Source organism: Pleurodeles waltl, chromosome 7 (assembly GCF_031143425.1).
Source record: "Pleurodeles waltl isolate 20211129_DDA chromosome 7, aPleWal1.hap1.20221129, whole genome shotgun sequence".
In the NCBI taxonomy this organism is placed as follows: domain Eukaryota; kingdom Metazoa; phylum Chordata; class Amphibia; order Caudata; family Salamandridae; genus Pleurodeles; species Pleurodeles waltl.
The window spans coordinates 402,046,697-402,063,948 of record NC_090446.1 but is presented as its reverse complement, the minus strand read 5'-3'; the positions used below and the strand labels follow the sequence as shown (position 1 = coordinate 402,063,948).

The 17,252-nt window shown below is 44.0% G+C and overlaps 1 protein-coding gene across 7 annotated transcripts in view; it reads right to left on the bottom strand.

Moving 5' to 3' along the window:
* The window catches only part of PHF20 (PHD finger protein 20), a 1,394,195-nt gene that overhangs the window by 965,587 nt on the left and 411,356 nt on the right, over positions 1-17,252 (bottom strand). For 5 of the 7 annotated variants that reach the window (XM_069243878.1, XM_069243882.1, XM_069243883.1 and 2 more), the window contains one exon: positions 15,378-15,605. In XM_069243878.1, the coding sequence (XP_069099979.1) occupies positions 15,378-15,605 (228 nt within the window). The remainder of the gene's footprint in view (positions 1-15,377; positions 15,606-17,252) is intronic. The other 2 variants (XM_069243880.1, XM_069243881.1) reach the window with 2 other exon arrangements.

The window sequence follows — 17,252 nt, the reverse complement described above, 5'->3', positions numbered from 1 at the left end:
TGTGCTGCAACCCTTTTTCCCGCAGCATCAAATTTGCGGCTCTCCTTGTCTGGAGGTGGTGCGTCGCCTGAGGTATGAGAGTTGGCTCTCTTACGAGCTGCCCCCACAACTACTGAGTCTGGTGTTAGTTGTGTTGTAATATATATTGGATCTGTGGGCGGTGGCTTATATATTTTCTCCACCCTTGGAGTTATGGCTCTGCCTTTAACTGGATCCTGAAATATTTGTTTTGAATGTTTTAGCATTCCTGGGAGCATGGGAAGGCTTTGATACTGGTTATGGGTGGAGGATAGGGTGTTAAAGAGAAAGTCATCCTCAATTGGTTCCGAATGTAAGGAGACATTGTGAAACTCGGCTGCCCTTGCGACCACCTGTGTATAGGATGTACTGTCCTCAGGTGGTGACGGTTTTGTAGGATAAGAGTCTGGATTATTGTCAGACACTGGAGCATCGTAGAGGTCCCATGCATCGGGATCATCCTGAATCATTGTGGTATGAGCTGGTGAGTGCATTAGTGGTGGAGTTGTCGCTGGTGATGCATGTGTTGATGGTGGTGGAGAAGGTGGTGGTGTTGTTTTCTTTGCCACCTTTGCCTGTGGTTGCTTGTCCCCTTGTTGAAAGGCAAGTTTCCTTTTAATCTTGATTGGGGGAAGAGTGGTTATCTTCCCTGTGACTTCATGAATATAAAGCCTTGTCTGCGTGTAGTCAGGCTCTACAGCTTGAAGCTCCTCTCCAAATCTGTGTAATTGGGTGGTTAACCCTTGTTCCTCTGTATAGGAACTAGTTTTCGGCGCCGAGGCTGGATGTTTCGGGACCGAACCCTTTTCGGAAGTCTTTTTCGGCTCCGAAGAAATTTTCTTTGGTTTCGGCACGGTGTCTCAGTGAGAATCTCTTTGGTGCCGCTGTCTCTGTGCCGAAGTTTCTCGGAGCCGCTGTCTCAGCTCCGAGGTTGCTGTGTGGCGGTATCACGACCGGAGTCGGATGACTTCGACACCAGCATGCCCTTTTTTGGTGCCTTGGGTCGGTCACCTAGTTTTTGCGTTAAGCCATGGCCTGTTGGCGGTGGCGTCCCCTGGGCTTTTGTGGACTTTTCGTGAGTCCTTATTTTCGACGTCTTACTCACGGTTGTTGTTTCTTCGGCGTCGAGTTCTTCTGAATCCAACTCGTGGATGGAGAAAGCTTCTTCTTCCTCCTCGAACCGTTGTTGACCTGTCGGCGTGGATGCCATTTGTAATCTCCTGGCTCTTCGGTCTCTCAGCGTCTTCCTCGACCGAAACGCTCGACAGGCTTCACACGTATCCTCCTTGTACTCGGGGGACAAGCACAAGTTACAGACCAGATGTTGATCTGTATACGGATATTTGTTATGGCATTTTGGACAGAAGCGGAACGGGGTCAGTTCCATCAGCCTTGAAGTCGCACGCGGTCGGGCCGACCAGGCCCCGACGGGGGATCGAAATTACCCCGAAGGGCCACCGGAGCTCTTCAAAATTCGGTGAAGATTTGTTCTAACTAACCCGATACCGAACGCAACAATACCGACGTTTTTTTCCTAGATTCTAACTAACTTTCCGACCCGAAACACGGAGCGAAAAGGAACACGTCCGAACCCGATGGAGGAAAAAAAACAATCTAAGATGGAGTCGACACCCATGCGCAATGGAATCGAAATGGGAGGAGTCCCTCGGTCTCGTGACTCGAAAAGACTTCTTCGAAGAAAAACAACTTGTAACACTCCGAGCCCAACACCAGACGGCGGACTGTGCACAGCATGTGTATCTGCAGCTACACATGCCATCGAACATATATATATATATATATATATATACATATATATATATATATATATATATATATATATATATATATATATAGTAGGTAAAAAAAATGTCCATGCAATGTATATACATATTTACATAAGAAAGTACCACAACGGCTATAGGTTTCCGGGCAAAGGGAGTTCACATGTGAATCTGCAGCACTACATGCCACGAACAGATGTACACTAGGTAAGTGACATTTTCTGTTCGATGGCATGTGTAACTGCAAGTAACATGCTTTGCATGGAATGAAAAGCAGTCCCCTCCTAAAATAAGCGGGGGCTAACCTGAAGGAGTTGGAGTAGTCGGAAATAGTGTTATAAGCACTGTTTGACCAAAATTTGCTTGTTGGCGAGATAGCACATCCACACAGTAGTGTTTAGAAAATGTGTGTAGTGTGGACCATGTGGCTGCTTTGCATATGTCTGCCATTGGTATATTTCCTAAGAATGCCATTGAAGCTCCTTTCTTTCTAGTCAAATGGGCTTTAGGAGTTACTATTAGTTGCCTTTTAGCTTTAAGATAGCAAGTTAGAATACACTTTACTATCCATCTGGCCAATCCTTGTTTTGAAATAGGATTACTCTTATGAGGCTGTTGAAAAGCTATAAAAAGTTTACATTTTCTAAAATCTTTTGTTCTGTCTATATAACACAGAGCTCTTCTGAAGTCAAGAGTCTGGAGAGCTCTTTCAGCAACTTAATTTGGTTGTGGAAAGAAGACTGGCAATTCCACTGACTGACTGATGTGAAATGGCTTTAAGTACTATCTTATGTTTGTGAATTTGGAAGAAAGGTTCTTTTAAAGTGATTGCCTGATTTTCACTAACTCTCCTTAAGAAAGTAATTGCTACCAGGAATGCAACTTTCCATGAGAGAAACTGGAGAGCGCAAGAATGCATAGGTACTAATAGTGGACCCATAAGCCTTGTGTGCACAATATTAAGATTCCAGGAAGGAGTTGGTGGAGCTCTAGGTGAAATAACTCATTTAAGTCCTTCCATAAACGCTTTTATGACAGGAACTCTAAACCTAGAGGTATGCTGTCTATTTTGGAGGTAGGCTGGTATTGCTGTTAATTTTAATAGATTAATATGCAAGATTTGCTTTTTTTGTAAGTAAAGCAAATAACATACAATATCCTGTAAGGATGCTTTAAGTGGATCAATGTTTTTGGGTTGACAGTAATATACAAAATGTTTACATTTAGCTGCATAGCAATGCCTGGTTGTAGGCTTACGTGCTTCCTTTAGTATGTCCATACATTCTGATGGAAGCCCTAGATATCCAAACTATGACCTCAGGAGCCAAATCACCAGGTTGAGTATACTGGGATTGGGATGACTGATCTAACCTTTTGATTCAATATGTTTGGTCTTTTTGGGAGCTTGTGATGTGGTACTACAGATAGATCCAATAGTGTGTGTGGGGGGGTGCGGGGTTGGGGGGGGGGGGGGGGGTTAGCAAATATTCCTGACCAATTGATCCACAGAGCACTGCCCTTGGATTGAGGATGTGGGACTTGGAAGTGAAATGTGGGCATTTTTAATTTTCACTTCTGCGAAAAGGTCTATGATTGGTGTTTCCCACATGTGAAAGTACTGTTGAATTACTTGTGGGTGAATCTCCCGTTTGTGTATTTGTTGCTGCGTCCTGCTCAGGAGGTCCGCTAGCTGATTGTGTATCCCTGGGATTTACTCTGCAAGTAGTTGAATGCGATTGTGAATTGACCATTTCCAAATTGTCTGTGCTAGAAGGGCCAATTGAGATGAGTGTGTGTCCCCCTGTTTTTGTACATATTACATTGTTGTCATGTTGTCTGTTCTTATTAACACTGTTTAGTGCGTAGTCTGTGCTTGGAATGCTTTGAGTGCTAGGAACACTGCTAGCAATTCCAAGTGGTTTATGTGAAAAGTCTGCTGGACTGAGTCCCATTCTCCCTGTATAGTAAGATTGTTGAGATGTGCTCCCCAACCTATCATTGATGCATCTGTGGTGATTATAGTCTGTTGCACAGGGTCCTGAAATGGCCGCCCTTTTGATAAGTTGGTGTGATTCCACCATTGCTGAGAGTTTTAAGTATGGCAGTCTAACAACACTAGATCATGAAGTTGACCCTGTGCCTTACACCATTGTTGAGAGAGACACTGTTGTAGGGGGTCTCATGTTTAGACGTGCATTGGGTACTATTGCTATGCACAATGCCATCATTCCCAATAGTTTCATGATAAATCTTACTGCATACGTTTGATTGTATTGTAGCTGTGATATGAGATTGTGGAAAGCTTGAATTGTTTGTGGGTTTGGGTATGCTTATCATGATTGAGTGTTGCTCCCAGATAAGGTTGTATTTGCGCTTGTTGGAGGTGAGATTTTTGGTAACGGATTGTGAATGCTAGACTGTGTAGGGTATTGATTGTGTATTGTGTGTGCTGTTGACAGCTTTGAATGGTGTTGGGTTTTATGAGCCAGTCATCCAGATAGGGAAAGACACTGGGACAAAATGGAAGAGCTATTACAATACCTCCCTCCAGAAAACTAAAAAAGAGGACAGCAAATAGTAGTGAAGGGCAAGCAATATCTAACATTGTTATTAGATCTGCTGTGGATGCAGCTTCTACAGCAGCTAGATCAGTTAACACCAGTGTGCTTATTAGGTGAACATGCCTGGATGAGATGTTCAGGTTTGAAACCTGAGATACAACAGGCAGTTTTAAACATGCCTGTAAGAAAGTGCCACTGTTGGCATGGTTACCCCCCACTTTTTGCCTAGTGTTGATGCCAGCTTTGATTGAAAGTGTGTGGGGACCCTGCTAACCAGGCCCCAACACCAGTGTTTTTTCCCTAAAACTGTACCTTTGTTTCCACAATCGGCACAGCCCTGGCACACAGTTAAGTCCCTTGTAAAAGGGACCCATGGTACCAAGGGCCCTGTGGCCACGGAAGGTCTCGAAGGGCTGCAGCATGTCTTATGCCACCCTGGGGACCCCTCACTCAGCACATGCACACTGCCACACAGCTTGTGTGTGCTGGTGGAGAGAAAAAGACTAAGTCGACATGGCACTCCTCTCAGAGTGCCATGCCAACCTCACACTGCATGTGGCATAGGTACGTCACCCCTCTAGCAGGCCTTAAAGCCCTAAGGCAGGATGCACTATACCACAGGTGAGGGCATATGTGCATGAGCACTATGCCCCTACAGTGTCTAAGCAAAATCTTAGACATTTTAAGTGCAGGGTAGCCATAAGAGTATATGGTCTGGGAGTCTGTCAAACACAAACTCCACAGTTCCATAATGGCTACACTGAAATCTGGGAAGTTTGGTATCAAACTTCTCAGCAAAACAAATGCACACTGATGCCAGTGTGCAATTTATTGTAACATACACTCAGAGGGCATCTTAGAGATGCCTCCTGAATACCAATCCGACTTCTCGTGTATGCTGGCCTGTTTCTGCCAGCCTGCCACACATCAGACATGTTGCTGGCCACATGGGGAGAGTGCCTTTGTCACTCTGTGGCCAGGAACAAACCCTGTACTGGGTGGAGGTGCTTCACACCTTCCCCTGCAGGAACTGTAACACCTGGCGGTGAGCCTCAAAGGGTCACCCATTTTGTTGCAGCACCCTAGGGCATCCCAGCTAGTGGAGATGCCCGCCCCTCCGGCCACTGCCCCCACTTTTGGCGGCAAGGCTGGAGGAGATAATGAGAAAAACAAGGAAGAGTCACCCACCAGTCAGGGAAGCCCCTAAGGTGTCCTGAGCTGAGGTGACCCCTGCCTTGAGAAATCCTCCATCTTGAGTTTGGAGGATTCCCCCAATAGGATTAGGGATGTGCCCTCCTCCCCCCACAGGGAGGATTCACAAAGAGGGTGTAGCCACCCTCAAGAACAGTAGCCATTGGCTCCTGCCCTCACAGACCTAAACACACCCCTAAATTCAGTATTTAGGGGCTCCCCAGAACCTAGGAAACTAGATTCCTGTAACCTGAAGAAACAAGAAGGACTGCTGACCTACAAGCCTGCAGAGAAGGAGAAAGACGACAACTGCTTTGGCCCCAGCCCTACCGGCCTGTCTCCAACTTCGAAAACCTGCAACCACCAACGCATCCAACAGGGACCTGAGACCTCTGAAGCCTCAGAGGACTGCCCTGGACCGAAGGACCAAGAAACTCCTGTGAACAGCGGTCTGGTTCAAAACCAGCTACTTCTTTGCAACAAAGAAGCAGCTTCCAAAGACTGCACGTTTACCGCTGGAAGCGTGAGACTTGGAACAAAATTATCATATCTCCTGGTGCATGTCAGTGTCACACAGTAATAGGGCAAATTGATGGTGGAGCAGAGCAAGGTCCAAATCATGTCACCATGAGGTAACAGGCACTGTTAAATGGAAGCAAGGACTAAGTAAACCCAAAGGCATAGGCTACAAGATGTCAGTCAAAGTGTTATCCTTTACAGTTGACCATTCTGGATACTTAGGCTAAGTAATGTCCTCTTCTGTTCCAGTACACTCACATATTTAAGCCCACATATAAGTCAGCATCAGTATAATAGGAGAAAGATATTAACAGCTTTCTAATCATCATCTGTTCTACATTAGTCTTCATCGGGCACTACAAGGATGTCTGAATCAGTTTATTCTCATCCAGGAGAATCTGTGCCCTCAGAAGGTGCTCTGCAAAAGGAGAACAACACTGATGTTTGCCTTAACGTTGTCACAACAAAAATAATTTCTTCTGAAGTTGATGCCTTAAGATGCCTTAAGAGTGACTTCAGTATTGAAGGAAGCTTTGGCCAAACAGTAGATGGCACCTTGCCAGGCTTCAACTTAATCATGAGCGCCAGCAACTTAAAAGGGATGGTATAGCAAGAGCGGCAGTCTTGCCTGGCTCCAGCATCAGTGTGGGTCGGTACATTGTCTGAACACTCTTCCATCACCTTAGACTTGATTCTGCCACTGGTTGGTAACAAATTAAGATTATGTTGTTGCCTATTCGGGGCGCTCTCAACTCTGTATTTAGAAGAAGCAATTGGACAAGCCATCAAGTATTCTCTGCACCAACGGGATGCTTTTAAAGGAGTATCAGCAGAGCAAAGCATGCTGGAGTACTTAAATATATCCACACCACACTAGACCAAACACAAAGTTAACTTAATACACAGACAATTAGAAAAAAAATGTATATTAACCCACATCTGCCGGCGACAAGGGGAGATGGAACAGGGCATTAGAAGTTCTGGAGAAAGTCAATATTAGAGGTCAAATACCTAAACAAACAAGTTGCCGCCAGATGATATCGGGAGGGAGAGCGCCCAGGTAGGACCTCAGCCAGGTTAATAAAACTGCAATGGCCTTTACAAAAGATACTTGAAATAAAAGATGAAACAGCAACATTCGATAGGGCTTCATCAAACATACAGACAGCCTTTCCTAACTGTTATACATAAGATCCGAAGCACTGCATCTGGTATTTACATAAATGGATATCTAGAATAGGCTAAACAGGCCTTGCTGGAACACCATGACTAAGAGTTATTAATACACCTGATATTACTGAGATTAAGATCACTATCAAATCAATGGCTGGGGACAAGGTGGCAGACAGTGATTGCCAAACTGTATAAAAGTGGGTCGTTGATTGAATGGGGTGTGAGCCCTGGTCAAGCAGCAACCACAATCCTTGTCAGTGTGAGGCACAAGCCAACCCTAAATTTACCTATGCACAAACCTCTAGTAGCTTGGCACACAGCAACCATGCTTAACTTAGAGGCAACGTGTAAAGTATTTGTTCAACACTTCAAACAGTAATAAAGTAAAAAAAACACCAAATAAAAAGCATCCCACACCAAGTTAGTAAGAGCGATTTTTAAGAAATAAAACAAGACCAAAACGAAAGAAATCTAACTAGTAGATACGGAGAAAAGCAATTATAAAGATTTCAGTGTGGATAATCCCAAAATGGTCACAGTGTCACCTGGGACTTTCTGGTCGTGCAAGACTGAGAGAAAGTTACAAGTTAAGGCCAACGGCGATGGAGCGTGGGTCAGATACAAGGACCAGGTTAGTTCAGCTCAGACGTTACCTTCTCAGTCCAGTGCGGACAGTCCCGTTTGCGGTGGAGGACTGTGAGGCGCAGGGAAGCATTGCCAAATTTACCACGAAAAGCAGACCTGGCATAGCAGACAGGCTTTGCTTTAGCGCAAAGATCTGTTGTTGCGAGCGGTCAGGCCGGTACTTTGAAATGGTGCTCCCTGTGAGCAGTTGATGCTGTAATGCAAATGGTCCAGCTGATGGAACTTTGCGCTCATGGGGAGTGACAAGGTGTCCGAGCCAATAGGCCTATCCATGTTCATGAACAGCCCAGAACTTCAATCCAGCCTCTGAGGTCACTCCAAGAGTCCAGGAACTGAGAGGCACCACTTGAGGGTCGCAGGCTTGCTCCAGCTGGATCTGGGTGCTGGTTCAGGTGGTAGAGAACCGGGTATGTCCCTGTGGCTCTAAATAGGAGGTCAGCAAACTAGCACTTGGCGACACAGAGTCCTGGGTTCAGGTGTGTGTCCAATCCTAATTCAGGCAGGAGGTCAGCAATGCAGCAATCTAGCAAGCCAGAAGCCCAACAAAGTGGCAGTCCTTTCACCAGCACAGAAGTCCTTTTCCCTGGCAGGGTATCCACAGGTCCGTAAGTGTACTAAAGAGTTGGTGTCTGAGGGTCAGTATTTATACCCAGTAGTACCTTTGAAGTGAGGACAAGCTTCTAGATGCATGCCTTTGAAGTGCACAGATACCCTGCCTTCACAAACCTCTCTCCAGACTAACCACAGGGATTGTGCAGGTCCACGAGTAGCATTTAATTTACAGATCATGTTACAGGCAGTACCACGTTACAAGGGACCTACAAGTACATTAAATATTACAATTAGGTTTACGCCAATTCTACCATGTTTTAAGGAGAGAGCACCAGTACTTTAGCACTGGATAGCAGTATTAAACTGGGCAGAGTCTTAAAGCCAACAGAAACAAATACAGTAAAAAGTGGAAGGCAAAGGCAAAAAGTCTGAGTATGACCCTGCAGAAAGGGCCAAGTCCAACAGTAACTATCAAATTCTGCAAAGAACATGGAGAGATACTGACCCCACATCTTCTAGATGTGTGAAGCTGCAAGAATGGCTGGGATTTCAGTGCTGAGGGAGGCAATTATAATTTAATTAAACCTTGTAAATGGCCATCCTCATGTTCGAGATGCAGAAAGCTCTACCTAACCAATACAGATACAAAAGACACTAACAAAAATTATGGCTGCAAGATATCCATCATATATGAAGGGCCCAAAGTCACCAGATGAATGTGTGTTTTCACCAGGCCACTCTACATGGTGCTAGTAGAAGCACAGAAATCATTTGACTCACTGGAATGGCCCTTCATGTTTGCGACCCTCAGGAGAAGTGGGTGAGGTGAGAGAACATAGCATGGATTTCACTTATATATTCAACACCCAGGGACCAGGTTAGATTCAATCAAAGTAAACTGTGAGATACTGGGATATCATATGGAACTAGACATGCACTAGAATCTCTAGCCTGTGTCCTCATGCAGTACCAGTCCTGCAGAGTTCTACAATTGAGAGGCCGCAGATATTTAGTGTGCCACTATGCAAATATTATTTTTAAAGAAAAGAAAGTTAAGTATAGCTCTAGTACTTAAAACATTGTTAGGTTTGGGGTAATATGGACTTTGGAGATTAACTGGAGTGAGTACATTTCTTTCCCCTGAGTTCTATCACAGCTGAGCTGATTCTGGACTTCTCTTCTGCAGTGAAGGGCTGCTCTGTGCACAACATGGTGACTTAAATTCATGAAGATCTGGAAATAATACTGAGGACCAGTGATTACCAGACTGCAGGACACAGTTATGGGTAAACCTCTCACTATCAACGGAGGGCATGATCCCTCTCACTAAGATGGAGGTCCTTCCCAGACAGTCAGTATCCCAATCTTGACTAGGAAGTTCATGAACAACAAAGTTTGTTGACAAAACTGGTGTGTGCAATAACCCAGCTTTGTTTGAACAGGGACACAATGAGAGACTGCAGTGTGAAAGCAGTGGGTTTTCGCTCCCAGGGAAGAAACACTACTTCCAGGTTACACAGGCCCAATTTGCCTTCTCATGGTTTCCCTCTGAGCCCCCAATGAACTGTGTAACAAGGTGATATGTACAGTAAGGGCTTGGCTTCAGACAACAAATGGGTTCTGCAGTTTAGTATTCACTGGAGCTTCTGGTGGCAAATCCTTTTTACTGGTCTTTTCAAAGTACAAGGTGGCATGTATCCGGAGGAACTTTCCTTAGTCTGCCTCAGCTTAAGGAACTATGTACTAAACTCCTGCTAGATTTATATTCATATTTTAGATTCAAGAACATTTCAGAAAAGCTATCCCTCCTTCTCAGATCAGATGAACAGCAGATTCAGAATGTAGTATTGTAGTAAATCCCCTTTCTCTTACCATGCTCAGGCCATATCTTGCATGTACAACCTAATGTCTGGCTTCAGAGTGGTGAGAGTGGAAACTGCCATACAAATGTGGGATACAAAGTTGGGAATGACTTTCAGATGTACAGTGGCATTACTGCTATTCACAGAAATGTAGTGGACCATAAATGTGATCCTTGAATCAGTGGGTAGCCAGTGAAGAACTTATAATGAAGCTCTGATGTTGTCTTGTTTGCACAGACTCAAGTACTTTTCCTCAAGCCATCCTCAAGAGAACTGACATCTATTACAAGTTCTACTACACATTCAGAACTTTGACTGGCCTAGCATCAATGCCTCAGGCAACAGAGTTACACTTTTAGAGCAAGAAATTTAATTTCTTCTCTGATGTTTTCCCTTAGGCTCCCCATACATTTTTGCATAAAGCTCTTCTGTTAAAACGATTTTTCATTTTTGCCTTACAAACTGAGTGTAGGCACTGGGGAGATGTAAGGTAGGAGGAGTTCGACAGGGGCTTTTAGCAGCACACACTGAATGGAAGTTTAGATGGGACTTGTCTGCTGGCACTTATGTATCACCTCAAAGTGCCTAGATAACCAACAAATTTCTGCAATACCCTCGCTATGTTCTCAGTCATAACTAATAAGAACATTTGTGGCTTTAACACCTTAATTCAAATACACTAAAACAACACTAGTAGGGAGTGATTTCTACAGAAAAAACTCACCTCATGTCACTGGAAGGTATTAAGCTCTGGTGAGTACTGGCGTGGTCAATCCATTTTTCTACCTCTACCTTCAAACAGCCCTAACAATTTCCATGACCATCTTTAAATTAAACATTTCTCATTTCCTGAACCCCACATCGGAGGTGACCTCGGTGGCCGGACCCAAAGCCGCCGGCACGGAACCCAAAGGTCCCTCATCCGAACCCCTTGGGCCCGAAGGCACCTTATCGGGGTCAATCCACCCAAAGATGAGGCGCATTGCCTCATAAAATTCTTTAAGCTCGGTGGGGGTCGCTCTGGCTTCTGGAAACTCAGGGAAGTGCGGAGCCGACCCAGACACATGCTTCTAGGACAGAGGCCTTGTGTGTGGATGCTCCTCCAGTGTCAGCCGAGCGACAGGGCAGAGTCGGAGAGCGATTGGATCTCTTTGACTTCATCTTCTTACCTTGACTTGAGGATTTGGAAGAAGACGAGTGGTGATGGCTCTGCGACCGGTCTCGAGACCTTCCTCTCAAACGAGACTGGGACTTATGCGTAGATGAGTGCCGGGCCGCCATGAGCTTTAGGGACCGCTCCCTCAAAGCCTTCAGGTGCCTGACCCGGCACTCTGAGCACGACTTCGGGTCGTGGTCGCGCTTGAGACACCACAGACAAACCCGATGAGGATCCGTCACTGACATCGTATGATGACACTCCTCGCACTGCTTGAAACCGGTCTTCGAGGACATCCTTGTTTTCTCACCAAAACTCGACAAAACGGTCGAAGTCGGTCAATAAGAGACCAGGGTAGCTCTTCTCCGGATAAGCGTGGAAAGAAGAGAACTGATGGCACTGCGCAAAGGCAGCGTCTATATGCTACTCCTGACGTCATCACAGCGACTATGACACCAACGATGCTCGTGGAGTCGACCAACGCCACCTACCGACAACCAAGGGTATTGCTCAAACAAAAATCTCCCGATCCAGTCTGACGCCTGGGGGAAATTCTAAGGTAAGGAATCTGCATCTAGAAGTCTATCAGGTAAATGCTTACTGCGGCTGTTTTCAAGTTGAGTTTTGCCTGCGCCGATTAAGGCAGTTTGAGTGCTGCAAAAATTAGAACTATTCTCAAGGCCAACTTAGGAAAGTATGGAAACCAGGCCTAAGCAAGTTTCTACATGCTATTGTGAGTGCTTAAAATTAGGATGACCTACCTAAATCTGGAGGGGCAACAGTGGTGTCATCTTGACGTTATGAACACTGTGGAGTATATGTGACAGTGTAAAGGTTTGTTTGTTCCATGATGCATAAAGATGCTTCATTAGGGACTTTTTGGTGCCAGAGGGGCCTTCATTAGATCATTGTTGCAGCTTTCAAAATTGTACTCCAGTGGGTGGCACAGGGTTTCTTTTCAGAACTATAGCAAACAAAAAAGAATTAGCCTACGCAACCAACAGCCTCTGCTTGCCAGCTGAAGGAAAATTTCAACCTAACAGTTGAGGGTAGTGGAGGAAGGGTGGTCAGTATACAAGAATTGTAAGTAATTTTGTTTTTCTACAGAAACCTCTAGTAAACATTCTTTCTTTTGCTCATCGTGTCATTGGTCTGTCATCAGTGCATCCTTTCTGGGATTAAGGTATGCCTGCAGCATCTTTATCACGGTCTCCATCCTTTTTTTTTTTTTTTGCGAAGGTCAAACAATTAAAGTTTGGAAAAAATGTGGAAACAAGGTACTAGATCAAAGAAAGGAACATGCCGATGTGTAAGGGTTCGTCTCCCCAAGCACCAATCTTCAGCGGCTGCCCGCCCTGCTGCTGCCGTACAAGCAGCACCGGCTTTTAGTTATTGTTGAGCAGATGGAGATATCTGTGACCCTAATTCCGACCAGGCAGATGTAGTGAATCAAGAGCAATCACAGCATCAACATCCACTTGCATGCAGTTGTGGTTCAGGGACAACCAAACAATACCACATACCTGCTTCTCCTTGGATAGACATATCTAGACAAGAATCCATTCCGACACCGGATTTCTTTTATTTGGTTGAGTCACTGACTGAATCCCCTTACAAGAAGAGACTACTGAACGAGGAACAAGCTCACCTGATCACTGCATCGGGAAATAGGGAGAGAGCACTCAGACACAGCACCAATAATCGTACAGCATTTCTATACATTCACCTTTATGAACAACCAAGGATGAAAAGATGCTTAGGCAGAGCCTAGTCAAGAGAAGAGGGGCTAGTGTTTAACTTTTAAAGTTTGTGGCACTGCCAGAACATGCTGAGTGCGAAAGGCCTCAACAGTCACCTTCCCTATGCCACAGCAGACAGGGCACCCTGCTAATTCAGTTGACTGGCACTTCAGCTACTGACGCCTATTTGACCAATCATTTAACTGTTTTATCCCCAGGTATTCAGGCCTGAGAAGGTGGAAACACATCAACCAATTCAGGTTTGAGTCAGAGCCAATCAATATTTTGAGAAGGGTAGCTTCTAAAGAGGAACAACGTTAAGCCTCAGCAAGAGAAATGAAATGAGAAAAACCCTTTAGCACCGGGAGCTAATAACCAACAGCAATGGGTGACACATTGACAACTGATCAGGGTAACCACTGAATAAGACCACTGCAGGAGAAAAAGGAGCAGTAGTGATGATCACTAGCAACCACACACCTCCCCAGACTCTGCCATTTGGTGGGCTCAGGGAAGCTTAGGAAGCAGTGTCCACTGCAATACTAGCATTGTCGCAAAAGTACAAGAGTTTATACCGAGTTTATACCAGAAGCTTGGCTACGAGGTGTGTAAGAAGTATCTCTCCAGGCTTATGACTTCCAAAACATCGGACATCCAGCCTGGGCCTTCATAGACTGCCTAGCTTTGACTTCAGGGAATCCTCCAGCTCAATCTGTAATGCTTATAACAGCTTTCCTTATAGGTAAAGTAATGTCTTCCCACACAGACTACAAAGGCAAATTGTCTGAAGACTCATGATAACACCTCAGGTGTCCTGCCTCTAACCACACCAAGAGAAAGTCATTATGGCCACCTACCTCCTTCATCTCATACACAAGTTTAAATGTTATGTCTTTATTCTGTTGGACTATATCTAGGAATTTCTAGGAAGAACCGTTTATGCTCTATCTGGGAATAACTGTGGGGAATAGAAATAGCAGATATTCTGGTCCTCACTGATACAGCTGCCAAGACAACAAACACTAATTTGTTTAAGCTGCAGCCATCATAGCCTTTGAATCATTGCAGCTGAAGCAGAAGATGCAGGAGGGAAAATGTTAATGTGTTCCACTTCGATAGGAAGAACTTCTTCAACCCCATAACTTAAAAGATCCTTCAGAATAACAAGGCTAGCACAGATATCCCAAATCATTAAGCTCAATCTCAGCAATACCGGCCAGATATCCTTCTGTTTCAGGTGGTAATAATAGCCTTCCATTCTTTAAAGGCTCTGAACTCTTGTCAGCTAAATACCTGAGCTACACCTCCTCTTGCTTCATAAACAAGTAGACTAAGAGGAAACAAAAAATTGTGAGGATGTAGCCAAGCACCAAGCCTCATTGGGGGACAGGTAGTCCTAATGATGTTTTTGTGGAAAATCTGCATCTTTCTGCTCTATTCCAGGAGGCTAGGTTTACAACCGTGGGGTTTACTTTTTCTTTCTAATTCCACCAATGGAGCAAGATAATCAAAGACGTATGGGTCCTCTCAATAGCGAGGACTATACTCTAAATCCACAGCCTCTACCATTTAGGCTGCCTCTCCAACACCTGGAAGCCTCTCTATTGCTCTGCAAGTGATAGAGATGCTTCTCTCCTCATAAGCAATCTATCTGGTTCTGCCCACAGAAAGGAGACAGGGACACGTTCCATGTAACGGAAAAGTGAGGGCAGCTCTGCTCCTGCAGAAGTAATGATTACTTATTCCATAATCTGTTCTTAATTGTATATTGTTTACCTTGCTCTTTCTTTCCTGCCTTACCCATTTACATTTTGTGAAGAGAATGAAGAGAAGTAGTACGTGCTGGCACAGATGGCATTATGAGACTCCCCACATAAAACCAGGCACGCATATAACGCATGCATTCGAATAAATGTCCGAGAGAGCAATTTCAAAGAGTGTGAATGTAGTGACAGGCAGTTCCTCAAAAAAAAAAAAAATAGTAGTTAAACAATGCTAAGTTAAATTTATTTATTAAATGACATAACATGCTGAAGAAAGAGCTACACGATTAACAATCAGATATGTCAAAGTAACATTTTCAATGAAGTATGGAGAAGCGCGGAGTACAAAGTAAAAAAATAAAAAGTTCATATTTATTACGTTATAACTTGGATGTAAAGAAGCTAGCTACCCACCTTGTGGAGATTCCGGAGTAATGGAAGCATGTTCTTTCAAAGACTCAACCTTTGCTGGAAGATGCAGTACTTCAGTCATCTCCGGCATAGAGCAGGAAGATAACCGTGATGATCTTCTAGGTATCTGTAGCTTCTCGCAGTGTGCTTGACTCTTGCTCAATTTTACCTTCCTTAAAAAACTGCTTGAAGATTTAGGTAGTTTCTCTGTATTATCTGCTGAAGGATCATCTCAAATGAAAAAAAATGAATACTTTGCTGAGCTGGGAAACCAGAGTTATTTATACCAATATATTATTTCAATGTTCACATCACAAGCAAAATTATTCTTAGTTGTAATGTTAGACACTCATTTCAATGACTAAGCAAAAAAGCTGAGGGCTTCAAAAGAACTGAAACCTGTGCCTTCAGTTTTCTGTCAAACCCTAAGCCAGTTGAGTATTTTATCAGCATCTATAAAATTACGTGAATTTGTTGATAAGCGTTACACTTCATAAACACTATATAATGCATATTTTGGATAAGTGTTGGTTCATATGAAGGAACAAGTGGGTGATATATCACACTGGAGGTGATGGAAGACCACAGTCTCAGCGATGCATTGCCCTTGTATTCACTGGTTTACATTTAACCCTCAAAATAATTTATAGTACTGAGTTCTCCAGCAAAGCACTGACTACAGGTTATGCTTGAAGAACTTCAATACAACTATTAGAGAACGTTGAAGACAGGCACAGGGAAGGGGCTTATGATATCTCATGGACAGCTTAATTACAAACCTAGTTCTACAACATGCCATTCTCATTTAATTCTTAAATAGTGGGATATCTCTCCACCTATATACATAGTGCCAGTTCACATTTAAATAAGGACATTTCTCATTTTTAAAACGAATTTCAAAGATAATGCATGCCTAGATGATGATACCCTGGCAGACAGAAAAACTGGACACAAACCTTCCCGAAAGTCCTTTATGACTGGGGAACCAAAAAAAGTAATTTTACGACAGATACTCAGAGTAAGCAATGACTTAACCCAAAGCACAGCTTGATATGAAAGTGGGAAACTACTTTTGGCAGGAATTTAGGATTAGTTTGAAGAACTACATTTTCTTTGTGAATCTGAAAGTATGGTTCTTCCAGGGTTAAAGCCTGAAAGTAGTTGTGGGTCTATGTGCTTTTTTTAAAAAGAATGTCCATACATTCTTGCAGTAGTTGTAAATATCCAAATTCTATGACCTCAGGAGCCATATTGCTAGGCTGAGTCACTTGGGGTCTGGATGTCTTATTTGTCCTTGATTCTGTGTTAGAAGGTCAAGCCTGTTGAGGAGCTTCTGATGTGGAACTAGTGAGATATTAAGAAGTGTTGTGAACTATGGGTGAAGTGCCCACATGGGAGCTTCAAGTATCATGGTGAGGGAAGAGTGTTTGAGTTTCCGAACTAGAAAAGGAATGAGGGGGAGGGACGGAAGAGCGTAAGCAAATGTCCCTAACCAACTCATCCATAGAGCATTGCCCTTGGACTGAGGGTGAGGGTACCTAGATGCACCGTTTTGGCATTTTGAGATTTGCACAGTGGCAAAAGGGTGTATTTGAGTTGTTTTGTTCCTCACTTTAGAAAGTAGTACTGTTGTAGGACATGTGGGTGGAGTTCCCATTCGTGGACTTGTTGCTTCCTTCCGAGTAGGTCAGCTAAATGATTGCCCATTTCTGGGAGATACTACGCCACTATGTGAATATGTGAGGAATTGCCCATTTCCATAATGTCTGTGCAAGATGGGACAGCTGAAATTAACGTGTCCCCCATGTTTTTGAAGATAGTACATGGCAGTCATTGTCTGTACGTATTAGCAGTACTTTGAGTTGCAAGTATGGAAGA